The sequence below is a fragment of the Oncorhynchus masou genome, chromosome 22 (assembly GCF_036934945.1).
Source record: "Oncorhynchus masou masou isolate Uvic2021 chromosome 22, UVic_Omas_1.1, whole genome shotgun sequence".
NCBI lineage: Eukaryota > Metazoa > Chordata > Actinopteri > Salmoniformes > Salmonidae > Oncorhynchus > Oncorhynchus masou.
The window spans coordinates 53,852,718-53,880,412 of record NC_088233.1 but is presented as its reverse complement, the minus strand read 5'-3'; the positions used below and the strand labels follow the sequence as shown (position 1 = coordinate 53,880,412).

The following is a 27,695-nucleotide window of genomic DNA, read 5'->3' as shown; positions in this document are numbered from 1 at the left end:
GGAGCTCATTGTAATGGCTGGAATGGAATAAATGGAACAGTATCAAAAACATATGGAAATCTTGTTTGACTCCGTTCCATTAATTCCTTTGCAGCCATTACAATGAGCCCGTCCTCCTATAGCTACCCCACCAGCCTCCACCGGAAACAACCTAGGTAGGCCTAAAAATCAACAAGCTTATCCGTGTGTTACATAATGTATCATTTGCTAATACATTTGTTTTTTCCCCATTGACATTTGAACATTTCCAACGCTCCTGATGCTAAAGGGAACCTTTTGTGAGTACATGCGTCACATATGTGTCACCTCTTTAAACACAGGGCATACGCCACTGCTGTTCGGTTCATACCAGAGGCCACAATTGTCATTTGGATTTCTTTGACATGTTTTTGCATGCGTGTGCAGCCTCACATTTGAACTAACCTGGAGGAGGATCCTGAGGTTGTGCACCAGGGGTTCCGCAGTACTTGGTCAACATTGTTGCAAACACTGTCAGAGGACCGGGAGCGACAGGAGATGTCTATCATTAGTTAATATTGTCCGAAACCCAGGGTTCTTCGTCGATCATCGCCGATGTTTGGATTTACACTCTGTAGTCAAAGGATCTGCAACCCCTTTGTGACATCACCACAGCGCACCTCAGACATTTCTGTGCATGTTATACAGTGGTCTCCTCAGAGGAAGGGGCGGACCGTCCTCAGTGAATTTCATAAAAATAGTAAAACAGTTTGCCTTTTTAGATAAACTATATTAAATATATTCACGTCACCAAATAATTGATTAAAACACAATGTTTTGCAATGAAGGTTTACAGTAGCCTCAAAAGCACTCTTTTTGGTCTAGCTGGAGGACAGCTAGCTTCTTTCCTCCTCTTGGTACATTGACTTCAATACCAAACTTAGGAAGCTCATGGTTCTCACCTCCTCCCAAGACTTACACAGTAATTATGACAACTTCCAGAGGACATCCTCCAACCTATCAGAGCTCTTGCAGCATGAACTGACATGTTGTCCACCCAATCAACTGATCTGAGAATGAATCTAGCACTGAAAGCATAACCTACAGCTAACTAGCACTACAGTACATAAAATGTGGTGAGTAGTTGACTAAAATACAATAGTTGAACAGTTTTGAATACATTTTTTGCCTACTCAAACAGAGGGACGTTATGTAGCTAGCTGGCTTTGACTATCCAACAACACTGGAACCCTTCCAATTCAAGGTAAGCTTTCGGTTTGACTAATTTATTGTCACCGGGGCCCACCGGTGGAACTGCTAAACTGCACACTAATGTTACTGCATGATTGTAGCAGGTTTACTAAGGCGTTAGTTATATTAGCTATGTTGACTATGATGTTACTTTAGCTAATATGGTGACAATGATGTAGGCTGTGTGTAGCGGTTTTGAAATGGTTTGGAAAGGTTTTTTCACCTGGTCACATACAGCTGGTGTGAATTGAAGTACACAAGCAAAGGGAAAATATGAGAGGCGGAGAGCGCGTAGTTGTGAGAAGGATTACACTGTGGTTGCTATGAAATTAAAGTCTTTACGTGTGATCAGGGGTGCATTCATGCTGCCGATTCTGTTGTAAAATGTTTATTAAAACCGAAGCAAAGGAGCGGGGATAAAAAAAATACCTGGATTTGTCCAATAGAAACTCTCGTTTTCAACTGCTGGACTAATGATTACACCCTAGATCAAATGTTTCTCTGAATCTGTGTGCACCTACATTGTAAAAACGTTCAGTATCATGTAGTAGCCTAAACCCATCACTGCTACATTGAACTGGGTGAATGGAATATGAATGAGAGTCATCCAATAACTAAGAATAAGAAATAACGCCGTGAGCATGAGACAACAAAAAAAATCCTCCCTCATCTTAGAACACCGACCGCCACTGACGTCAGAATTTATTCCAACTTTAACCAATCCGCAGTCAGCGACCTCTCATTTTACATAACATAATTCCACCGCTATCTAGATTTGAGGTGGCACAAAGAAAGTTTAACCAGAAAATGAATCTTTGTCAACCTTCAACTGCACTTGGATGTTTTGTTCACAGGAGGTTGGTGGCACCTTAATTGGGGAGGACGGGCTCATGGTAATAGCTGGAACGGGATGCGTGGATTATTTAAGGTTATTAAACACAAATACATAGTTTCCATGTGTTTTATGCCATTCCATTTACTCTGTTCCAGGCATTACTATGAGCAGTCCTCCCCTCAGCAGCCTTCACTGATTGTGTTGTGTGTATATATAAAAAAATACTAAAATGTCTACTATTAAACACTTTACACTAAAAAGTCTCAGAATAAAGTTGGCATCTTCAATAAATCCTAAAGTGTCTAAAAAAGATAGGTAAATGTTCAAGTTACAGTGCAACAGTTCTTTTATTAACTGATCTCCACAAGTAAGAGCATACAACAGCAACAGAACAAGGTTTAAACGGCGTATCCAACAATGCCTCCTTTTCCGATGCACTCTCCAATGTAGAACCACATCAGCACTTCAGTGCAGACCAAGCCATTTCTGAATGCATCCTGTAACAGAAGCATATTGACATTAATCCCAAACAAATACCAGTCATATCTAAAAACCAACATTGCAGACAATTCCATATTTCCCAATTGGTTAGGATGTAGGCCTAATGTCTCCTCTAGTGGATTGCAGCTACTTATTATGATAATGACGGGACTACTTGTAAGAGTTGAGAAGTCACAACCAATGTTCCCGCTAAGCTGTGAGCTTGTGCAAGCAGCAGCCCCAAGACTACCACGAGTTGCCGCTCAGAAATATCAGCCCACAGAGAGAAGCAGGAGATTGAACTTGACAAAGTTCTCTAGAGCAGTGGTCACAAACCAGTCGATAGCAAACCTGGTCAATCTCCAAGTCATTCCTAGACAGTCGACTCAACACTGTATTCAACCCTTTTAAACCACAAAATGCATGTTCCTTCCATTTCCACTCAGCACTACAATAGTAATGAATGAGTAGCAATGTATCTATAGGCTTGGGTTATTTGTAGCCTGGGTCTTTTTTTTAATATCGAGGAAATATTTCACTTCCTCTGTTCATAGGCGTAACGTGATTTTGTACATGAGGAAATAAATGAAGACTTCCCCTTTTGGTCAGTGTCAGCGGAGAGATGAGACGCTCAGTCTGCTGCTCTCTCCCTCCACTAAAGCTGACTACAGCTGTAGACGCCATCATTCCAGTAAAATAAAAAATGAATTATTGAAATGTAGACTCACTCAACTGTGTTTCACAAGTAACAGATCCATGACCAGTGTGGTCATATCGCCTACCTCATTTTTTAAAATAGAATTTGTACAAAAAAAATGTCCTGAACAATGCATTGGCAGGGCAATTCAACCAAAGCCCGTATGGGGTGGTAATATATTGGGCCTATAGCTTACTGCACAAATCCTCATTGCTAGAATACTGTTTTAAAACGGGTTAATGTTGCATATTACGGGTCATTAGCGGTAGATCTAGGCTTGTATTTTGACCTAAGAAAAGGTTGGTGACCACTGTTCTACAGTTTTCCCTGTTAACACTCAACGTTTCCCTTTACTGTGGCAATTGGGACACGCAATATTAGCCACTTTCAATGCAACATACCGACACAAACTATGCAACAGATTTTGTTGTAGGCAGAATGCATTTCAGTAGGATTCTATTGCATTGACACGCACTACTCAGACCAGTGCAGCATTAGCAGTCGTGAGTAGATGCGCTTGTTTAGAGAGCAAAGCAAGAGCTGCATGTAGCCACGTGTGCATATTGTTCATATCCTTTGCTAGTTAGTGAGCCCAGTGATCATTTGTAGTCAGCACAAACCGTGTACATTTCTCGACATCTTTGAAAAGCGAGTCAGGTAAAGAGCTTTTTTTATGTCTTAAAGCGGCAGTGTTGTATTTTGGACAGGCTTGAATAAGCTAAGTAGCCAATAGGCAGAGGGTAGCATAATTTGTCTGATCCTCTGTAATAATGGTATGGGAATAATAATAATGTATGTTTCCCCCCCATAAGTCTCATGGAATGTAGGCCTACATTGAACACCACACATTGGCTGCTACTGTAGGCTGAATGATAGAACAGCTATTTCCATGTTAAATGTTATGGGATGCATTTTCTCCATTGTTTTTGATGGTAGACCTACAGTATGATCAAATAGCCACAGTACAGACCCAGTGTTCACAGCAAATGCACGCTGGAAGTACACAAAGTTCAAGTTTGCGCTCAGCAGACCTGAAATTTGGCAAATAGTTTTTGAGGGAACATTGATCACAACACCCACATTCAGAGAGCAAATGGGCAAAATAAAGAACTTGCTAGCTACTTATACAGTATTGCATTGATACCCACTCAAGCAATCTTCTCAGTTCTCACCTTCACTGTCGTCTGTCCAAGGCGTCCACTGTTGACACCGGTGAGGATGTTCTTGATTCCTGCAATGGCCTGGGGAATCTCGGCAGGGGAAGGTGGCACAAGCTCGACTTTAGCGTAGTGCCAGAAGGTCGCTAGCCGGGGCTTGGAGTAGGTGGCAGCGGCTGAAAAACAAAATGAACATGTCATGAAATGTGTCCTCTGCTGCATGGTGCTTGGTCAAGCGAGATAAGAAACATTAGCTAATGTTATATATAGTTTACAGGTGAGACAGCTAGGTGACTCAAAGAGCTTGTCAGAAGACCTAGCTGAGCTTGCCATTAGCTAGTTAGGTAGCCAAGTTACCTAGCTAGCTAACACTTATCTACTATAATACGTTACCACATCTAGCTAACCAACACTCAGTTGGAAACAAGTTTTTATTTGAGATTGGTGGTGACATGGCTTGTTCGTTTGTCTACCATTAGCTAACTACACTGAGTGTACAAAACATTAACACCACAAGCATATACACTTTATTCAGTACGACTGCAGTTAGTAAATCATTCCAATAGATGGCAGCATAAGACCACAAATGACATTTCTGAATAATATTGAGCTTTCTCCCTGGATACACCGCTCCGCTCACAGGAAAATTCCTGCTCGTGCTTTTTTCTGTCCCTTCCTTTCCACACTGCTAACGAAAAGGAAGAACTGAAAAAGCATTTAACAGATTACTGTGGCGTAATATAATGATGCTTCATGTTTATTATTACCAGTTTTTATATCATGTTTATACTGCATTACTATAACGATTATCAATAATCCTGAACATTAATTCAGTCACCTCTGGTTGACAAAAACGTATTTTCCTAGTACATTCATTGTCAAATTCAAATTCATCAACCACGCTCTGCCTTCTCGCGGAAGCGAGGGGCATGTTGAGGTAAATTTGCTAAACGCGAGGATTACATGATGTGACATTGGCGAGCTGGAAGATGCACTCATCCGCTCTATTCCCAAAGCAGTTTAATCCCAATATGATTAAGTTATGGTCTTTTTATAATGCAATTCTACTAGGGTTGAGGGTAGCGCATCTGATTAGTGATTATTTGGCTGGGGTTCAGTACCTGCTATAGTCACTGGTCTACGTACTCTGTCAGCAGCATGCTATAGTCACTATTTGTTTGCTCTCCCAAAAGCAACACAGCCCTAATACGAGTTATATAGCTAACTGTAAAGTAATGAGTGGCCATTTTAGAAAATCATGGGACATAGTCTTTAGTTGCATGCTATTTTATGTCACTCATATTGCTGCTATAGCCTATAACTGATGCGTTGGGATCTTATGCTGCCATCTATTGGAAATATTTAGCAATTAAAAGTTATTAATTCACATAAAGACATCAGTGAGGCATTGTGACGTAAACCAATGGGCTGGGAATAGAACCGTTCGGAAGGCGGGTTGGTGCAGCGGTGCTCCAAACAACTAATAGAAGCTTTAATTTTTTACATTTTTTATTTCACCAGGTAGGCTAGTTGAGAACAAGTTCTCATTGACAACTGCGACCTGGCCAAGATAAAGCATAGCAGTGTGAACAGACAACAACACAGAGTTACACATGGAGTAAACAATTAACAAGTCAATAACACAGTAGAAAAAAAAAAGAGTCTATATACATTGTGTGCAAAAGGCATGAGGAGGTAGGCGAATAATTACAATTTTGCAGATTAACACTGGAGTAATAAATGATCAGATGGTCATGTACAGGTCGAGATACTGGTGTGAAAAAGAGCAGAAAAGTAAATAAATAAACAGTATGGGGATGAGGTAGGTAAAATTGGGTGGGCTATTTACCGATAGACTATGTACAGCTGCAGAAATTGGTTAGCTGCTCAGATAGCAGATGTTTGAAGTTGGTGAGGGAGATAAGTCTCCAACTTCAGCGATTTTTGCAATTTGTTCCAGTCACAGGCAGCAGAGAACTTGAACGAAATGCGGCCAAATGAGGTGTTGGCTTTAGGGATGATCAGTGAGATACACCTGCTGGAGCGCGTGCTACGGGTGGGTGTAGCCATCGTGACCAGTGAACTGAGATAAGGCGTAGCTTTACCTAGCATGAAATTGTAGATGACCTGGAGCCAGTGGGTCTGGCGACGAATATGTAGCGAGGGCCAGCCGACTAGAGCATACAGGTCGCAATGGTGGGTGGTATAAGGTGCTTTAGTAATAAAACGGATGGCACTGTGATAAACTGCATCCAGTTTGCTGAGTAGAGTGTTGGAAGCTATTTTGTAGATGACGTCGCGAAGTCGAGGATCGGTGAAATAGTCAGTTTTACTAAGGTAAGTTTGGCAATGTGAGTGAAGGAGGCTTTGTTAGAATAGAAAGCCGGCTCTAGATTTGATTTTAGATTGGAGATGTTTGATATGAGTCTGGAAGGAGAGTTTACAGTCTAGCCAGACACCTAGGTACTTATAGATGTCCACATATTCTAGGTCAGAACCATCCAGGGTGGTGATGCTAGTCAGGCGTGCGGGTGCAGGCAGCAAATGGTTGAAAAGCATGCATTTGGTTTTACTAGCGTTTAAGAGCAGTTGGAGGCCACGGAAGGAGTGTTGTATGGCATTGAAGCTTGTTTGGAGGTTAGATAGCACAGTGTCCAAGGAAGGGCCGGAAGTATACAGAATGGTGTCGTCTGCGTAGAGGTGGATCAGGGAATCGCCCGCAGCAAGAGCAACATCATTGACATATACAGAGAAAAGACTCGGCCAGAGAATTGAACCCTGTGCCACCCCCATAGACTGCCAGAGGACCGGACAACATGCCCTCCGATTTGACACACTGAACTCTGTCTGCAAAGTAGTTGGTGAACCAGGCAAGGCAGTCATTAGAAAAACCGAGGCTACTGAGTCTGCCGATAAGAATATGGTGATTGACAGAGTCAAAGCCTTGGCCAGGTCGATGAAGACGGCTGCACAGTACTGTCTTTTATCGATGGCGGTTATGATATCGTTTAGTTCCTTGAGCGTGGCTGAGGTGCACCTGTGACCGGCTAGGATAGCAGATTGCACAGCGGAGAAGGTACGGTGGGATTCGAGATGGTCAGTGACCTGTTTGTTGACTTGGCTTTCAAAGACCTTAGATAGGCAGTGAAGGATGGATATAGGTTTGTAACAGTTTGGGTCCAGGGTTTGGGTCCAGGGTCATCCCCCTTTGAAGAGGGGGATGACTGCGGCAGCTTTCCAATCCTTGGGGATCTCAGACGATATGAAAGAGGTTGAACAGGCTGGTAATAGGGGTTGCGACAATGGCGGTGGATAGTTTCAGAAATAGAGGGTCCAGATTGTCAAGCCCAGCTGATTTGTACAGGTCCAGGTTTTGCAGCTCTTTCAGAACATCTGTTATCTGGATTTGGGTAAAGGAGAACCTGGAGAGGCTTGGCGAGTAGCTGCGGAGCTGTTGGCCGAGGTTGGAGTAGCCAGGAGGAAGGCATTACCAGCCGTTGAGAAATGTTTGTTGAAGTTTTCAATAATCATGGATTTATCGGTGGTGACCTTGTTACCTTGCCTCAGTGCAGTGGGCTGGCATTGTGACGTAAACCAATGGGCTGGGAATAGAACCGTTCGGAATGCGGGTTGGTGCAGCGGTGCTCCAAACAACTATTTGGAGCTGGCAATGTGACGCAAACCAATAGGCTGGGAATAGAACCGTTCGGAATGCGGGTTGGTGCAGCGGTGCTCCATACAACTAATATAAGCTGGCAGGGGTGAAAGATGCCCTAAAATAAGGCCTGAGTTAACGCGATTAATTCATAACTACGGGAAGCTGCTGGAACATAGGGTCTTATGAAACTTGGCCCCATGCAATTAACTAGTTTATTTGAAAAAGCGTTAAATGTCAACCTACTGTGGGAAGCATTGGCGTCAACATGGGCCAACATCCCAGTAGAACACTTTCGAGACCTTGGAGTCCATGCCGCGACGAATTGAGTCTGTTTTGAGGGCTAACGGGGGTTACAACTCAATATTAGGAAGGTGTTATTGTTTTGTACACTCAGTAGTTAGCTAGCTGCAGCCGGGAAGATGCGCTAAACTGTAACATAGCTAACTACTAGCATAGCCACCGATGCCAGCGTGACTGTCAACCTGAATACACTAACATGTTTTAATAGCGTCGACGTTAAGCTTATGTCTAAATACAATCATTTAACTTACCTCCGATCAAAGTAGGTACTTTGGCCACCAATTTCTGGACTGCCTGTGCCATGGTGGTTTGTTTTAGAGTCGTGAAAAATACGCAATCGGCTATTTGCTGCAACTGAATGTCACCTCCAGCAAGAAAGACCCTTCAAGTGCGGCTGCCCTATGATCTGCCTGAACGGAAATAGCTGCAGAGCTGCCTAATGTATTATTATATATTTATAAACCTTTATTTAACTAGGCATGAATCATAAACTACTCTGTTATTCTTTTATCCCCCACTTAATCTTGATGACGAAATCTTTTCAGAAAGGTGAAAAATCGTTTTCAATGTCAATAACAGACTGGCAAATTGAGGCCAGTGTATGAACATAAAATAGTCCCGTAAATGTTCAAGAATGAGAAGCGTTGTAATGAAACAGCAGGGAGCAGATCTCGAACCCTCGACCTTCGAGCCCGAGGTCCGGCGCGCTATCGACTGTGCCGCAAAAGCATGCTCGTGCGGCAGAGTCGATTTCCGCGATTATAAACTCAGGGTCGTTACAGTATGATGAGCACCTGTATAATCAAAGTTTATTTCAAACAGGTCCTTACTTACAGGCCCTAACCAACTGCAATTTTTAAGTAAAAAAAAAAGGTATTATGTGAACAATAGATAAGGAAATAAAAAACAACAGTAAAAAGAAAGACAGTTAATAATAACAGTAGCAAGGCTATAAAAGTAGCCAGGCTATATACAGACACCGGTTAGTTGGGCTGATTGAGGTAATATGTACATGTAGGTATGGTTAAAGTGACTATTCATATATGATAAACAGAGTAGCAGCAGTGTGAAATAGGGGTTGGGACACACACACACAAACACACACAATGCAAATAGTACGTTTAGCCATTTGATTACCTATTCAGGAGTAAAAGCTGTTGAGAAGCCTTTTGGTTCTAGACTTTGCACTCCGTTACTGCTTGCCATGCGGTCGTAGAGAGAACTATGACTGGGGTGGGTGGGGTCTTTGAACATTTTTAGGACCTTCCTCTGACACCGCCTGGTGAAGAGGTCCTGGATGGCAGGCAGCTTAGCCCCAGTGATGTATTGGCCTGTATGCACTACCCTCTAGTGCCTTGCGGTCGGAGGCAGAGCAGTTGCCGTACCAGGCAGTGATGCAACTTGATGGTGCAACTGTAGAACCTTTTGAGGATCTGAGGACCCATGCCAATTCTTTTTAGTTTCCTGAGGGGGAATAGGCTTTGTCGTGCCCTCTTTACGACTGTCTTGGTGTGTTTGGACCATTGTAGTTGGTTGGTGATGTGGACACCAAGGACCTTGAAGCTCTCCACCTGCTCCACGACAGCCCCGCCAATGAGAATGGGGGCGTGCTCGGTCCTCCTTTTCCTGTAGTCCACAATCATCTCCTTAGTCTTGCTTATGTTGAGGGATAGGTTGTTATTCTGGCACCACCCGGCCAGGTCTCTGACCTCCACCCTATAGGCTGTCTCGTCGTTGTCGGTGATTAGGCCTACCACTGTTATGTCGTCTGCAAACTTCCAGATGGTGTTGGAGTCGTGCCTGATCATGCAGTCACGAGTGAACAGGGAGTACAGGAGGGGACTGAGCATGCACCACTGAGAGGCCCCTGTGTTGAGGATCAGCGTGGGGGAGGCCCAGGAAGTCCAGGGTCCAGTTTCAGAGGGAGGTGTTTAGTCCCAGGGTCCTTTGCTTATTGATGAGCTTTGAGGGCACTATGGTGATGAATGCTGAGCTATAGTCAATTAATGGCATGTCCAAGGTGGGAAAATGCAGTGTGGAGTGCAATAGAGATTGCAACATCTGTGGATCTGTTGGGACAGAATGCAAACCGGAGTGGGTCTTGGGTTTCTGGGATAATGGTGTTGATGTGAGCCATGACCAGCCTTTCAAAGCACTTCATGGCTACAGATGTGAGTGTTACGGGTGGGTAGTCATTTAGGCAGGTTACCTTAGTGTTTTTGGGCACAGGCACTATGGTGGTCTGCTTAAAACATGTTGGTATTACAGACTCGGACAGGGAGAGGTTGAAAATGTCAGTGAAGACACTTGCCAGTTGGTCAGCGCATGCTCGCAGTACATGTCCTGGTAATCAGTCTGGCCCTGCGGCCTTGTGAATGTTGACCTGTTTAAAAGGTCTTACTCACATCAGCTGTGGAGAGAGTGATCACACAGTCGTCCGGAACAGCTGGTGCTCTCATACATGTTTCAGTGTTATTTGCCTCGAAGCAAGCATTGAAGTAGTTAAGCTTGTCTGGTAGGCTCATGTTAATGGGCAGCTCTCGGCTGTGCTTCCCTTTGTAGTCTAATGGAATGCAAGCCCTGCCACATCCGACGAGCATCAGAGCCGGTGTTGTACGATCTGAGTCCTGTATTGACGCTTTGCCCGTTTGATGGTTCGTCTGAGGGCATAGCGGGATTTCTTATAAGCTTCCGGGATAGAGTCCCGCTCCTTGAAAGCGGCAGCTCTATCCTTTAGCTCAGTGCGGATGTTGCCTGTAATCCATGGCTACTGGTTGAGGTATGTACATACAGTCACTGTGGGGACTACGTCATTGATGAACTTATTGATGAAGCCAATGACTGATGTGGTGTAATCCTCAATGCCATCGGAGGAATCCCGGAACATATTCCAGTCTGTGCTAGCAAAACAGTCCTGTAGCTTAGCATCTGCATCATCTGACCACATTTTTATTGAGCTAGTCACTGGTGCTTCCTGCTCCATTTTTGCTTGTCAGCAGGAATCAGGAGGATAGAATTATGGTCAGATTTGCCAAGTAGAGGGCGAGGAGAGCTTTGTTTGCGTCTCTGTGAGTGGAGTAAAGGTGGTCCAGAGTTTTGTTTCCCCTCTGGTTGCATATTTAACATGCTGATAGAAATGAGGTAAAACTGATTTAAGTTTCCCTGCAATAAAGTCCCTGGCCACTAGTAGCGCCGCCTCGGTGAGCATTTGCTTGATTGTTTATATTAGAATATTTGTGAACAACCTGCTCAATTCGGTCTTAATTAAGTAACAACATTTGAAATGGTGTTTTTTGGATAAAAGTATAGATTCAGAACTAGAAAATTGTATAACATACACTACAGTTGAGGAACAATGGGAAAGTATTTCTGCTTTGGGAAGTTAACTTCTTATGGCTGCAGGGGCAGTATTGAGTAGCTTGGATGAAAGGTGCCCAGAGTAAAACGGCCTGCTCCTCAGTCTCAGTTGAAAATATATGTATATTATTATTGGATAGAAAACACTCTGAAGTCTCTAAAACTATTTGAATGATGTATGTGAGTAGCAAAGAACTCATATGGCAGGCAAAAACCTGAGAAGAAATCCAAACAGGAAGTGAGGAATCTGAGATTGGTCAATATTCAACCCAAGCCCTATTGAATTCACAGTGGGATATGAATTAAGTTACATTTCCTAGGTCTTCCACTAGATGCCAACCGTCTTTAGAAACTTGAATGAGGCTTCTACTGTGTTGTGGGACTGAATAAGAGCTGAATGAGTCAGGTTACTGGCAGAGAGCCATTTCCTAGTCACGCGCATTCCACATGATATCGACCTGCGTTCCATTGCTTCTCGAGACACAAAGGAATTCTCCGGTTGGAACGTTATCGAAGATTTATGATAAAAAACATCCTAATGATTGATTCTATACTTTTTGTAGTTTTTGTCCGAAGTAATGCTCGACCTGCACGAGCGTTTGGATTTGTATACCTAACGCGCTAACAAAAGTAGCTACTTGGACATAAATAACGGACATTATCGAACAAAATCAAGCATTTTTGTGGAACTAGGACTCCTGGGAGTGCATTCCGATGAAGATCAAAGGTAAGGTAATATTTCAAATGTGATTTCTGGTTTCTGTTGACATGGAGTCTAATTTGATTATTTTTCTGAGCGCCGTCTCAGATTGCATGGTTTTCTTTTTCCGTAAAATGTTGTTTAAATCTGACACAGCAGTTGCATTAAGGAGAGGTATATCTATAATTCCATGTGTATAACTTGTATTATCATTTACATTTATGATGAGTATTTCTGTTGAATCGATGTGGCTATGCAAAATCACTGGATGTTTTTGGAACGTAACGCGCCAATGTAAACCTTTTTTTATATAAATATGAACTTTATCAAACAAACCATACATGTATTGTGTAACATGAAGTCCTATGAGTGTCATCTGATGAAGATCAAAGGTTAGAGATAAAATTAATCACTATTTGTGCTTTTTGTGACTCCTATCATTGGCTGGAAAAATGGCTGTGTTTATTCTGTGGTTTGGTGGTGACCGAACAGTCGTTTGTGGTGCTTCCGCTGTAAAGCATATTTGAAATCAGACACTGGTGGGATTAAAAACAAGATGACCTTTAAAACAGTATAAGATACATGTATGTTTGAGGAATTTTAATTATGAGATTTCTGTTTTGAATTTGGCGCCCTGCACTTTCACTGGCTGTTGTCATATCGATCCCGTTAACGGGATTGCAGCTATAAGAACTAATAAACACACTTTTGCGAAAATTCCCCCTGAATGTTTTGGTACACCTACTGGAGAGCCCTTCTTTGTCTACATCCATTCAGCATCGTTCACACCCTCAACTCCACCCATCTCTTTAAGGCCTCACATGTGACAAAGTACGTTAGTGTACTAAACAACCAAAGATTAAGACTAAAGGCTGGTTTCTACTGGAGTCTGGTTTTAGGTCTGTAAACAGTTGCCTCAGTGACATCATGAACATTCTCTTGTCATCCGACATCAAACTTGTCATTGTTGTTATGAAAAAGTATAAACACAAAAACGACAGGCTGCATGACATCAGCAGTCTGGTAGTCCAAAATAACATAACTGGTGTATTTTAACACCAATAAACCCATCTGTTTAAAACACAAATTTACTATATATAACTTGGACAGTCTCGTAAAAAAAAGTGAAATGGTTACTTGCATAGTGGAGTCTTTTGTTTAGACATGTAGCTAGCTACCATAATCCCAACTCATAACGTCACTAACCTGCATGAATCTGCAGGTAGCTAAAGCTTACCAACTAGGTTCAATGTTAGTGAGCTAAAATTATGCTATAACTAGCAATGCATGTGGCTCAGAGATACAAATAATATTACTACACAGACCATACACAATAGGTTAGCTAGTGAGCCAGCCAGCTAACATTAGCTAGCTAACAGTAAGCTTTAAATTGCAATGAAAACTGACAAAATTAGAAACTTATAATATCTGAAAATGTAGCTAGACTCCCTTACCCGTATACATGGATAAACGCTTCTCCCTCTGTCATGTATGCTATGGTTGCCCTTAGTTTTAAGATGTAATCCGGAGTAGAGGTTGACCGATTAATCGGAATGGCCGATTAATTAGAGCCGATTTCAAGTTTACATAACAATCAGTAATCAGCATTTTTGGACACCGATTGTGGCCTATTTTATTTTACCTTTATTTAACTAGGCAAGTCAATTAAGAAGACATTCATATTTTCAATGACTGCCTAGGAATGGTGGGTTAACTGCCTTGTTCAGGGGCAGAACAACAGATATTTACCTTGTCAGCTTGGGGATTCGATCTTGCAACCTTCCAGTTACTAGTCCAACGCTCTAACCACCTTCCTTACATTGCACTCCATGAGGAGCCTGCGAGGCAGGCTGACTACCTGTTACGTGAGTGAAGAAGCCAAGGTAAGTTGCTAGCTAGCATTAAACGTATCTTATAAAAAACAATCAATCCTAACATAATCACAAATTAACTACACATGGTTGATGATATTACTAGTTTATCTAGCGTGTCCTGCGTTGCATATAATCGATGCGGTGCCTGTTAATTTCTCATCGAATCACAGCCTACTTCTCCAAAGGGGTGACCATTTAACATGCGCATTCGCAAAAAAAGCACTGTTGCACCAATGTGTACCTAACCATAAACATCAATGCCTTTCTTTAAAATCAATACACAAGTATATATTTTTAAACCTGCATATTTAGTAAATATTGCCTGCTAACATGACTTTCATTTAACAAGAGAAATGGTGTCACTTCTCTTGCGTTCCGTGCAAGCAGTCAGGGAATATGCAGCAGTTTGGGCTACCTGGCTCGTTGCAAACTGTGTGAAGACCATTTATTCCTTACAAAGACCGTAATTAATTTGCCAGAATTGTACATAATTATGACATAACGTTGAAGGTTGTACAATGTAACAGCAATATTTAGACTTAGGGATGCCACCTGTTAGATAAAATACGGAACGGTTCCATATTTCACTGAAAGAATAAACGTTTTGTTTTCGAAATGATAGTTTCCGGATTTGACCATATTAAAAGACCTAAGGCTCGTATTTCTGTGTGTTATGTTATAATTAAGTCTATGATTTGATATTTGATAGAGCAGTTTGACTGAGCGGTGGTAAACAGCAGCAGGCTCGTAAGCATTCATTCAAACAGCACATTTGTGTGTTTGCCAGCAGCTCTTTGCTGTGCTTCAAGCGTTGAGCTGTTTGACTTCAAGCCTATCAACTCCGAGATTAGGCTGGTGTAACCGATGTGAAATTACTAGCTAGTTAGCGGGGTGCGCGCTAATAAAGTTTCAATCGGTGACGTCACTCACTCAGACCTTGAAGTAGTTGTTCCCCTTGCTCTGCAAGGGCCGCGGCTTTTGTGGAGCGATGGGTAATGATGCTTCGAGGGTGGCTGTTTTTGATGTGTTCCTGGTTCGAGCCCAGGTAGGGGCGAGGAGAGGGACGGAAGCTATACTGTTACACTGGCAATACTAAAGTGCCTATAAGAACATCCAATAGTCAAAGGTATATGAAATAAAAATGGTATAGAGAGAAATAGTCTTATAAATACTATATTAACTACAACCTAAAACCTCTTACCTGGGTATATTGAAGACTCATGTTAAAAGGAACCACCAGCTTTCATATGTTCTCATGTTCTGAGCAAGGAACTTAAACGTTATCTTTTTTACATGGCACATATTGCACTTTTACTTTCTTCTCCAACACTTTGTTTTTGCATTATTTAAACCAAATTGAAAATGTTTCATTATTTATTTGAGGCTAAATTGATTTTATTGATGTATTATATTAAGTGTTCATTCAGTATTGTTGTAATTGTCATTATGACAAATGAACAAATAAAAATCGGTATCGGCTTTATTTGGTCCTCCAATAAATCGGTATCGGCATTGAAAGATCAAAATTAGTCGACCTCTAATCCGGAGACAGGTGTTTAGTATAGAGGTCGACCGATTAATCGGAATGGCCGATTAATTAGGGCCGATTTCAAGTTTTCATAACAATCAGAAATCAGTATTTTTGGGCGCCTGATTTTGCCGTTTTTTTTTTTACACCATTATTTATTTAATCTGTATTTAACTAGGCAAGTCAGTTAAGAACACATTCATATTTTCGATGACGGCCTAGGAACGAGGCAGAACTACAGATTTTTACCTTTTCAGCTAGTTGGATCCAATCTTGCAACCGTACAGTTAACTAGTACAACGCTCTAATCACCTGCCTCACGAGGAGGCTGCCTGTTCCGAGAATGCAGTAAGCCAAGGTAAGTTGCTAGCTAGCATTAAACTTATCTTATAAAAAACAATCAACGACTGTCGTTGCTCCAAAGTGTACTTAACCATAAACATCAATGCCTTTCTTAAAATCAATACACAGAAGTATATATTTTTAAACCTGCATATTTAGCCAAAAGAAATCCAGGTTAGCAGGCAATATTAACCAGGTGAAATTGTCACTTCTCTTGCGTTCATTGCACGCAGAGTCAGGGTATATGCAACAGTTTGGGTCGCCTGGCTCTTTACGAACTAATTTGCCAGAATTTTACGTAATTATGACATAACATTGAATGTTGTGCAATGTAACAGGAATATTTAGACTCATGGATGCCACCCGTTAGATAAAATACGGAACGGAATAAACGTTTTGTTTGAGGTGATCGTTTCCGGATTTGACCTAAGGCTCGTATTTGATAGAGCAGTCTGAGGGGTGGTAAGCAGCAGCAGGTTCGTAATAGTCAAAGGTATATGGTTTAGAGAGAAATAGTCAACACGTTATAATTCCTGTAATAATTTGCGGCTGAACTTGAAAGGGGTTCCTTCATTATTTTACCGTTCATGTCTTCCATAGAGAATGTCGTTGATCTACTTCAAATAAGGTCTGTGTTTCGTGCTTAAACCGCCTCGGCGTTTTGATACCCGTGTAAATCTCACTAGGATAAGGTAATGTTTTTCAAAAATATTTTCATAAATCCACTCTATAAAAAAAATGATCTTCACTTATTTTAGATCCAATATTTGATCAGAGTTACCTTGTCCTATGGATATCTACAGTTATACAATTGGCAAGGCGGTGTAAGCCTACACGAAACACAGACCTTATTTTAAGTGAACCTAAAAAATATCCTATGGAATAAATGAATGAAGGAACCGCTTTTCTGTTTTTTGCTAGGAGTCATGGGAATTTCCTGCATATAGAAATTACAGTTTTTCTTTTCGACTCACTCTGTATATTTGCATATCTCCTTAGCTATCATACTCTGCTTCCACTGGACATTCTACTGAACTCGGTCCTCCAGAAAGTGGAGAGCATTAGCAACACTTTTGCAGTTCTTTGTAATATCTTTTTTTTTTCAATACATGTTAGAAAGGATTACCGACACATACTATACTGAGCAGCTCATGTTATAGACAGAAGCAGACTACATGGAAGGTTCCTGTCTTTTTCCATGGCTCGTATTTTATTCCTATTTACAGATGGCATACACATTTGTTATTAAAAGGTACATGAAAGTTCACATGATCCAGAACACATTTCTGCCAACAAAAATCAAAGTTGAGTTCAAATGCCTCCTGTGAAGTAGTGACGCTTGACATAGGGCTAGTTTCCTGAAACGAGTCACATTTAGGCAAGTTAGCTGGTTCATTGATTTATCCTGCATTATAATATAGGCTACCCCTATCTAGTCCCTTCAGCTTAGCTCAAAACATTTTATGATGCAAAACATAGCAACTGTCTGGATCTCCACAAATGATGGATCAGTTGTTGGAAAACACCTCTTCAGTTCAACTCCACATCTTCTAAAATGTGTGCTGTGATGAGTGCGTCCTGCACTGAGGGCAGATAAGAAGAGGAAGAAGAGGTCCTCCTCCTCACACTCGCTGAAAAATCATAATCGGTCGACCTCTAGTGAGGGCTAGGGCCATTCCCCCCAGAGGAAGAAGAGGTCCTCCTCCTCACACTCAGACAGGTGTGCCCAGTGACAGGTGCAGCTCTCCCGTCCTGGTGCCTCTCTGTGCTGGGTCACTGCCCAGATCTGAGAGCCATGAGAGAAGCAGTATATGTAAGGGGTTGTAGTAGTTATACGACCTGCATGCCCAGCTGCTGAGCAGTGTCCTGTAGCATCACAGTGTCCTCCCCTGCCTGAGACGGGTCACCACTAGTCAGAACATAGAACACCCCCTCCCCCTGATCCCCCACCCCACCCAACAGCACCCCTCTCATCTCCACCTGTACGTCCGTGGAGTGTGCTACCACCCTGGCATCCTCCTTGTCCTCCCAAGGCCCCAAGCTATCTTTCTGGGAAGCGTCCTCCCCCTCTGGTCTCTCTCTCATCAGTTGCTCTGTCAGCTCCATGCTCTCATAGCGAATCAGCTGCAGACGCATAAAGCCGTCCTCGTGTTTCTTATACCTGGGAGGGAGAGGGAAGGGAGAAAGAATAGTTAGCCACAAAACCAAAATGCTGATCCAAATAGGCTCAGACTTTCTCATTCATTCCCATTCACCCACTAATGATTCTGGAGCCAAACTACTTATATAGAATGAGATCTTACCAATGCAGACTATCTCAACCACATGCACCTTCAAATTGGTTGTCCTAGTATACTGGCTATAAATGCTCTGTTTGCCATGTTGAATGGCTCAGTAGTTGGTACCTGAATCGTGGGTGTCCGGAGGGCCATTTCAACTGGTGCTTCTTGTGGAGGTGGGCAGTGAGGTTGTTTCCCCTAGTGAAGCACTGCTCACAGACATGACACTTGTAGCGAGCCACAAAATCTCCCTGAGTTGTCAACACAAAAGGTAAACATCTTCAAATAGAGTTTAGGCTTTGAGCGCATACATTAGAGTTGTCTTTACATGGCTGACTTGCACAACAGGGCTTCAAATAGTTATTTTCAGCACGGTTCCAGCAAACTATGGTGGATGCATAACTAGGCCTGTCCAGTATAGCTTAGCTTAGCTTGGCTCAGGAGAGTGAAAAGTATAAAAATGTTGACATCTGTCTCTCACCTCATGTACTTTCTTGTAGTGGTTCTTGGTGGAGTGCAGTGAGCGTGTGGTGTAGTCACAGTTAGTGAGGTCACAGCGGTAGGCCGGCTCAGTGCTGTGGGTGTCCAGGTGTTTACGAAGGTCGATAAGGTTTTTACAGGTGACACACACACACCACAGGAAAGATGGGTTATGATGGGTCACCTTTTACTAACATTCAGGCAATTGTTAACACTTGACCACACTAAACAGGTACTTCTTAAATATAATTCATTTCATTTTATAATAAAGTATGGACATCATCTCTGTCAAAGAGGGATAGTGTCGGCTTATCCTATAGACCGGGAGTCCTGGGTATAACTTTAGTATCTACCTAACCTACCTGTACTCGCAATATTCACAGCTGTAAGGCTTCTCAATGCTGTGGCAGGTCATGTCACACAATGGACACTTGTAGTGGTTCACTAACAGCAGATAGGGATAGAAAGGAACAGATCAGAACACAGCACTACTCGGCAGCAAACGATAGATCAACGTGTAAATCCAAAGAAGGGAGTTCAAGGGACTGACCATGATTCCTCATGTGGTCCCTCAGTAGTCTCTCCGTTGCAAAGCGCTTGGAGCAGTGGGAGCACTGGAACCTCTGACCTACGAGAGGCAAGGGAAGGAACACACACACACACAAACACACGAGACAGTCATTAAGTAGTAAATATGTTATTGGGTTATACTCCACAATGTTAGCAAAGCCATTAATCCAATCCACCCCTGACCTTCCCCTCTCACCCTCGATGGTGGTCTGCCGTCTGATGTGGTCAAAGAACTTGGTGTTGTTGGCAAACATCCCTCCACAGATTGGGCAGGCCACCACCTTCTCCCCAGTGTGGCTCCGTAGGTGCTCCCGCAGCTTAAAAACACCCTTTAAACCTGGCCTTGCAGTCTGGAGAAAAGTCAGGGGAAAATAAGTACAGTTGATATTCTCAGTTGTGGTATTCACTCTGGTTCCAGGTATCATTACAGCCGGTTATAGGCCAACCCTGCTCTTACCTATTTTATCCACAGTCAATGCCAAGATAATAAAAAACTACACACCAACTGAAAGACTCAGTCACCTCTTGGTTTCTCCTGAATAGTTGTAAGCTGCTACTTTCTATACGACCATCTTGACAGGGGTCAGAGGACTCACCCTTCCAGCCACAGCACACCAATGTCTCATTCTCAGCAGAGGGTACGTCCATACACATGCTGTGCATCTCCACATGGCGGTAGAACCACTCTGGGTTGACCAGAGAGGGTTGCTGCAAACACACATACAAAAAGACGTGTTACTGTCAAAGACCGTTACTATGAGAGTAAGACCAACAAAAGTACATGATCTGATAACTTCCCCACTTAACCTGATGTGCTTCATCCACTTGAATAGAACCTAAACCCATCTAAAGAAAAGAGCTGTGTGTGTTCTGTGCATGTCCCTTGTCTATGCCTGGCTTAATGCTATGTCTGTCCACAAGCTTCACATCTAAGCTAGATATGACCCACACTAACGGCGTCTCACCTCACATTGGTCCCACTGGCAGATGAAGTTGTCTGTGATGTCAGGCACTATGTTGCGGTTGTGGAGGCCAATGGTGCAGGTGCCGGGCTGGGCCTTGAGGGCCCCACTGCTTCAGCTTGGTGTGGTAACAGTGGAAATAGACGTGGCGCTTCATCTCCTCAGCACTCTCCACAGAACAGAACCCACAGTCTTTCCATGTGCAACTGTGCTCCTCTCGTGACAAACAAGAGACATGAAAGCAAACAAACCAAGAGAAAAACAAACAAGAGACATTAATTATCCCATAATTGTGGAAAACAGTCAAATGTAAACTGTTTACAGTGCATTCAGGCAATATTCACACCCTTTGACTTTTTCCACTTTGTTACGTTACAAAGTGGGGTCATTTAGAAATTCTTGTTTTTGAAAAAAAAGCATTTTTTGTCCATTAAAATAACATAAAATTGTGTAGTGTAGACATTGTTAATGTTGTAAATTACTATTATAGCTGGAAACAGCAGATTTTTTATGGAATATCTACATAGGCCCATTATCAGCAACCATCACTCCTGTGTTCCAATGGCACATTGTGTTCGCTAATCCAAGTTAATCATTTTAAAAGGCTTATTGATCATTAGAAACCCAGAAACCCATTTTGCAGTTATGTTAGCACAGCTGAAAACTGTTCTGATTAAAGCAGCAATAAAATGGGCCTTCTTTAGACTAGTTGAGTATCTGGAGCATCAGCATTTGTGGGTTGGATTACAGGCTCAGATTGGCCAGAAACAAATAACTTTCTTCTGAAACTTGTCACAACAGACAAAAAGTCTGCTTAATCTAATAAACACACAATTATACATGTTCATGTCTTTATTGAACACACAGTGTAAACATTCAGTGTACATTCGTGGCCAAAAGTTGAGAACGACACAAATATAAATTTCCACAAAGTTTGCTGCATCAGTGTGTTTAGATATTTTGTCAGATGTTACTATGGAATACTGAGGTATAATTACAAGCATTTCATAACTGTCAAAGGCTTTTATTGACAATTACATGAAGTTGATGCAAAGATTCAATATTTGCAGTGTTGACCCTTCTTTTTCAAGACCTCTGCAATCCGTCCTGGCATGCTATCAATTAACTTCTGGCCACATCCTGACTGATGGTAGCCCATTCTTGCATAATCAATGCTTGGAGTTTGTCAGAATTTGTGGGTTTTTGTTTATCCACCCGCCTCTTGAGGATTGACCACAAGTTCTCAATGGGATTAGTATCTGGGGAGTTTCCTGGCCATGGACCCAAAATATCGATGTTTTGTTCCCTGAGCCACCCCGAGCCACTTAGTTTTGTTCCCCGAGCCACCTTTTGGCAAGGTGCTCCATCATAATGGAAAAGGCATTTGTTCGTCACCAAACTGTTCCTGGATAGTTGGGAGAAGTTGCTCTCTGAGGATGTGTTGGTACCATTCTATATTCATGGCTGTGTTCTTAGGCAAACTTGTGAGTGAGCCCACTCCCTTGGCTGAGAAGCAACCCCACACATGAATGGTCTCAGGATGCTTTACTGTTGGCATGACACAGGACTTATGGTAGCGCTCACCTTCTCTTCTCCGGACAAGCTTTTTTCCGGATGCCCCAAACAATCGGAAAGAGGATTCAGAGACAATTACTTTACCCCAGTCCTCAGCAGTCCAATCCCTGTACCTTTTGCAGAATATCAGTCTGTCTCTGTTTTTCCTGGAGAGAAGTGGCTTCTTTGCTGACCTTGTTGACACCAGGCCATCCTCCAAAAAGTCTTCGCCTCACTGTGCGTGCAGTTGCACTCACGCCTGCTGCCATTCCTGAGCAAGCGCTGTTCTGGTGGTGCCCCGATCCCACAGCTGAATCAACTTTAGGAGACGGTCCTGGTGCTTGCTGAACTTTCTTGGGTGCCCTGAAGCCTTCTTCATAACAATTGAACCGCTCTCCTGGAAGTTCTTAAATGGTTGATTTAGGTGCAATCTTACTGGCAGCAATATCCTTTCCTGTGAAGCCCTTTTTGTGTAAAGCAATGATGACGGCACATGTTTCCATGCAGGTAACCACGGTTGACAGAGGAAGAACAATGATTCCAAGCACCACCCTCATTTTGAAGCTTCCAGTCTGTTATTCGAACTCAATCAGCATGACAGAGTGATCTCCAGCCTTGTCCTCATCAACACTCACACCTGTGTTAACAAGAGAATCACTGACATGATGTCAGCTGGTCCTTTTGTGGCAGGTCTGAAATGCAGTGGAAATGTTTTTGGGGGATTCAGTTAAATTGCAATTCATCTGATCACTCTTCATAACATTCTGGAGTATATGTAAATCGCCATCATACAAACTGAGGCAATAGACTTTGTAAAAATTATTATTTGTGTCCTTATCAACACTTTTGGCCATGGCTGTAGGGTGGAAAAGTATGTGAACCCCTGGATTTCATTAATCCTCTCTAAGGATAGGTTTCTGTATAGCACTGACGTCGACGGATGTAAAATAGGCTTAATAAATACATTTGATTGAATAACCTAAACCAAACTGTTTTCGGTAGTTGCGGATCAGACTTGTTTCAGTTCAGCAATAGTCTTGGGATGTCTGGTGTGAACCGCTCTATGGTCTCTATAGGTCATGCCACCGCATCTTAATTGGGATGAGGTCTATCCCGATTGAGATGCTGTGGCATGACCTATAGAGCGGGGCCACACCAGCATTACTGGGCCACACCAGAAGGCGTATTTTCTTCTGTTGAAGCCATTCTGTTGTTGATTTACTACTGTGTTTTGGGTCGTTGTCCTGTTGCATTACCCAACTTCTGTTGAGCTTCAATTGGCAGACATATAGCCTAACATTCCCCTGCAAAATGTCTTGATAAACATAGGAAATAATTGTTCCACAATGAGAGCAAGCTGTCCATGCCCTGAGATTGCAAAGCAGCCCAAACCATGATGCTTCCTCCACCATACTTTACAGTTGAGATGGGGTTTTGATGTTGGTGTGCTGTGCCTTTTTTTCTCCACAGTGTTGTGTGTTCCTTCCAAACAACTAAACTTTAGTTTAATCTGTCCTGCACAGAATATTTTGCCAGTAGCACTGTGGAACATCCAGGTGCTCTTTTGCAAACGTCAACTTTTTTTTGGACAGCAGTGGCTTCTTCCGTGGTGTCCTCCCCTGAACACAATTATTGTTTAGTGTTTTACGTATCATAGACTCGTCAACAGAGATGTTAGCATGTTCCAGAGATTTCTGGAAGTGTTTAGCTAGGATTCTTCTTTGCCTCATTGAGCAATCTGCGCTGTGCTCTTGCAGTAATCTTTACAGGATGGCCACTCTTAGGGAGAGTAGCAACAGTGCTGAACTTTCTCCATTTTCAGACAACAACAAAAAAGGCATGCACTGATTCTCACACACAAGCCTGGCATCGTTCACAAGTGATAATGTAATCATTCACAAGTGATATGATAATATTGTCACCCATCAGACTGTTCTTGATCAAATCTTGTCTTTACATACAGTGGGGAGAACAAGTATTTGATAACCTGCAAAATCAGCAGTGTTTCCTACAAAGCATGTAGAGGTCTGTAATTTTTATCATAGGTACACTTCAACTGTGAGAGACGGAATCTAAAACAAAAACCCACTGTTCCTAGGCCGTCATTGAAAATAAGAATTTGTTCTTAACTGACTTGCCTAGTTAAATAAAGGTAAAATAAAAAACAAGCCCCCACACCATTCTCTCACCTCTGAAATGTTGTCTTTGATGTGTGCATTTTGAAGTACCCCTTAATTTCTAGTCTCAGTCTGTCTGGTAGAGTAGTGGCTATGGCGTTTGCTCCCCAACCAGAGTTTGAGAGTTCAAATCTGAAGACATTATTTTTTAGAGAGCCATTTTTGATTCTGCCTTTTGTTGGCATGAAAGAGCTAACTTGAGGTTTGTTTGGGGATAGGGGGTAGTTCCCATCAAATAGAAGGACTGAAGTGACACCTTGTATAGAATGTCCTTTTAATAGAGTTGTGATAACATACTATGTCGTGGAGTAACAATATATTACCCTTGTCTGTAAAAGCCAACTTTGACCTGGGGGCATGCTTTGTAGACCATTCAAAAGCGTTCCGATACCTTGTCCCCGAGAAAAAACCCACGTGTTATGATAGCTTATTGACAGTAGTAGGCAAATGAAGGGACAAAGTTCCAATATTAAGATTTTGGAATAACATTTCTAGGGTCTATTTGTTGGTAATTGGAAACACGCCTCTTTCGAATTTCGTCCCCCGTTCCTAAACACATCCATCATATAGTGTAGGTTTTGAAGATTCATAATCTCTGTTTGTAGTCATCAAAAGAAGATTGAGGAACGGTTGGTGGACCCAAGAAGTACAAGCCCCACACCATTCTCTCACCTCTGAAATGTTGTCTTTGATGTGTGCATTTTGAAGTACCCCTTAACATCTAGTCCATGTCTCTCTGGTAGAGTAGTGGTTATGGCGTTTGCTCCCCAAACCAGAGTTTGAGAGTTCAAATCTGAAGAGAGCAGTTTTTAGAGAGCCTTTTGATGTTAAAGTGTTAAAGTGAACCAGTAAAATACTAAGTAAACCTCATTGCTAAAAGATACTTAAGTGTCAGTGGTAAAAGTATAAATTATTTGACCTTCCATATATTAAACAAACCAGACAGCACAATTCTCTTGTATTTTTAATTATGAAATAGCCATGGGAACACTCAGACATAATTTACAAACAAAGCATGTGTTTAGTGAGTCCGCTAGATCAGAGGCAGTAGGGACGTTCTCTTGATAAGTCTGTGAATTGGACCATTTTCCTGTCCGGCTTAGCATTCAAATGCATAAAGTACTTTTGGGTGCCAGGGAAACTGTATGGAGTAAAATATATATTAATTTCTTTAAAAATGTGGCAAAGTAAAATTGAATGTAGTAAAGGAACAGAAAGAGTAAAATGACAGATACAAAAAAACAGATATAAACAGAATGTAGTGGAGTAGTTTAAATACATTTTTGTTAAGTCATTTACACCACTGGACTTGAAAGGAACACCGGTACCCCATGTATATAGCCTTGCTATTTTTATTTTACTGCTGATCTTTAATTATATTTGTTACTTTTAATTCTTATTTTTTTACTTAACACATTTTTCTTACAACTAAATTGTTGGTTAAAGGGCTTCATTTCAGCATTTCACTGTAAGGTCTACACATGTAGTATTCGGCGCATGTGACAAATACAATTTGATTTGTTACACATGAAAAACATGTTGTGAACCTGGTGTGACATTATTGAAGCTGTGCTGACACCTAGTGGACATCAAGAAGACCTACACTACACACATATACACACACACTTTAACCTTAACACAGATGGGATGCTTTACATAAGTTGCTATTTTTTATTAGACACTAATATATATGTCCAATAAACAGACGTTCAAAAGTCGGAATGTAAAGCAAAAACGACTGGAAAGTTATTCAAAAGCAGGTGTAGTGAATCAAGCATCTTGGAGTTAACTGAAATAGGTCAAAGTATATTTTAAAATGTTCTAATTTATTTTATCTTTATTTAACTAGGCAAGATGAACTCAACAACATCGACACAAGTTACCTGCTATATTTGGAGAAAAGGATTAACACAGAGAGAACTTGGCAAAATACAATGCATGCTTCTGTAGTACGAGTAGGTATATACAGTATCATCGGTAAAAATTGTGTACAAGCCACCTAGCTAATAAAATACTGGGGCTTGCGGTCATTAGTTACATTTCAACCACAGCGATTCCCCAATTGAGGCGCAACAGAGTTCACCCGCAAATGCAGGAACACCGGAAATAATAACTAAAACAACGAATGAGAAGTGGTGGAGGCTACTCGAATATAGAGACATTTTTTTCCGAATAAACGTGGTGAGTGAAAAACGTAATTACATAGCTCGCTCCCTACCCGGTATCTCATTCTACTGTTATACGTCTCTGTATGCGTTGCTTGTTGGCAACCTTGTTATTTACGAAGTTTTTGGAACGGATTCCTTTTGGAACGTTCCACAAATTATACCCACCCCCTCCTGGACCATATTCTTCTTCAACATGTCCATCAATGCCAGGCACGGGCTCCAAACTCTTTACTACACCTTCCACCTAGCTTAACTCACCCTTATTCACTTCCATTTCACCACCAGAACAAGGTCAGGCACTGTTTGCACTTGACACCAATCTTCTTCGACACCCCATTTCAATTTATACTACTTTCTGAAATTTGATTGATGGAACATTCCAGCCAATGGTTGCATCAATAGGAGGCTGATTAGTCAGAAGTTAAAAAGTTACTTGCCCCACAGCAGCTAAAAGAAAACATTTGACTTATGAATCTCTTTTTACAAACTTAACTTTCTACGAGTTTACAAATGAGAAATGGTCACCTTCCTCTATGTCCAGCGCCTTGAAGTGACCCTCCACATGCCCGCAGAACTCCTGCATCTGATCGAATGACTCTTGACAAGAACCCCACTCGCACGCCAACTCAAGCGGCGAGTCATCCTTTCTCACCGGTTTGTTTGCAGGAGGCATCTCTCACTGTGCGTCTGGTGCACGGTCGTGTATTGGGAAGAAGATAACGTCTTGCTAGCTAGCTAAACTGGACAGCTGCCATTAGTTAACGGTAGTCACGTTAATATCCACGTGTGACAACAGCGTTCTGATATAGTTACAACGAATGTGATCATGTTGAAAAATTCAAAACACAATTGCTCAGTTATTTAGACTAAGAATAAACACATCTACAAAACCGCTAGCTACCTGGATGTTGTTAGCCAAACGTTTCCTGGTGTGTTTCTGAGCTCCAATCAGAAATCACTTCATAGTCAGTGTCCAATGGACATTCACTAAAGGTCAGCCCAATTATGTCTTGGCCAATCACGTAAGGCGGTTCCATGGGCGAGATGCGTACGACTGGAAAATTGACCACTGAAAACAGGAACATTTAGAAATATCAGCAGTGCCTTTATTCAGCATTAGACTCAAAATTATGAAATAACAATTTCATAAAGGAAGTGATTTGTTCTGAGCACTTATTTATTTCCTGGTTTGAGCATTCCATTACAAACGTAAAACACATCAAGTATTGTAAACTTGTATTTACATTCTTACAACCAGCAGAATTAACCCAGTGTCAAATGAGCCTAACATTATGAAGGCAAAGCTTCCAAATACATTATGGATTGAGAAAAAACTTTTTAAGTTTGTAAAAATGCACCTTCTAACCA

General features: G+C 41.9%; 1 protein-coding gene and 1 pseudogene across 1 annotated transcript; both read right to left on the bottom strand.

The window, feature by feature from the left end:
* Positions 1–2,372: 2,372 nt before the first annotated feature.
* Positions 2,373–8,734, bottom strand: LOC135509693 (ATP synthase subunit g, mitochondrial-like). Its single transcript, XM_064930564.1, has 3 exons — positions 8,588–8,734; positions 4,394–4,554; positions 2,373–2,541 (listed from the first exon to the last, which is right to left on the bottom strand). The coding sequence occupies exons 1-3, from the start codon at positions 8,637–8,639 to the stop codon at positions 2,443–2,445; spliced, it is 312 nt and encodes a 103-aa protein (XP_064786636.1). The 5' UTR covers positions 8,640–8,734; the 3' UTR covers positions 2,373–2,442.
* Positions 8,735–17,829: 9,095 nt separating this feature from the next.
* Positions 17,830–27,276, bottom strand: LOC135509692 (histone H4 transcription factor-like; annotated as a pseudogene).
* Between the last annotated feature and the right edge of the window lie 419 nt (positions 27,277–27,695).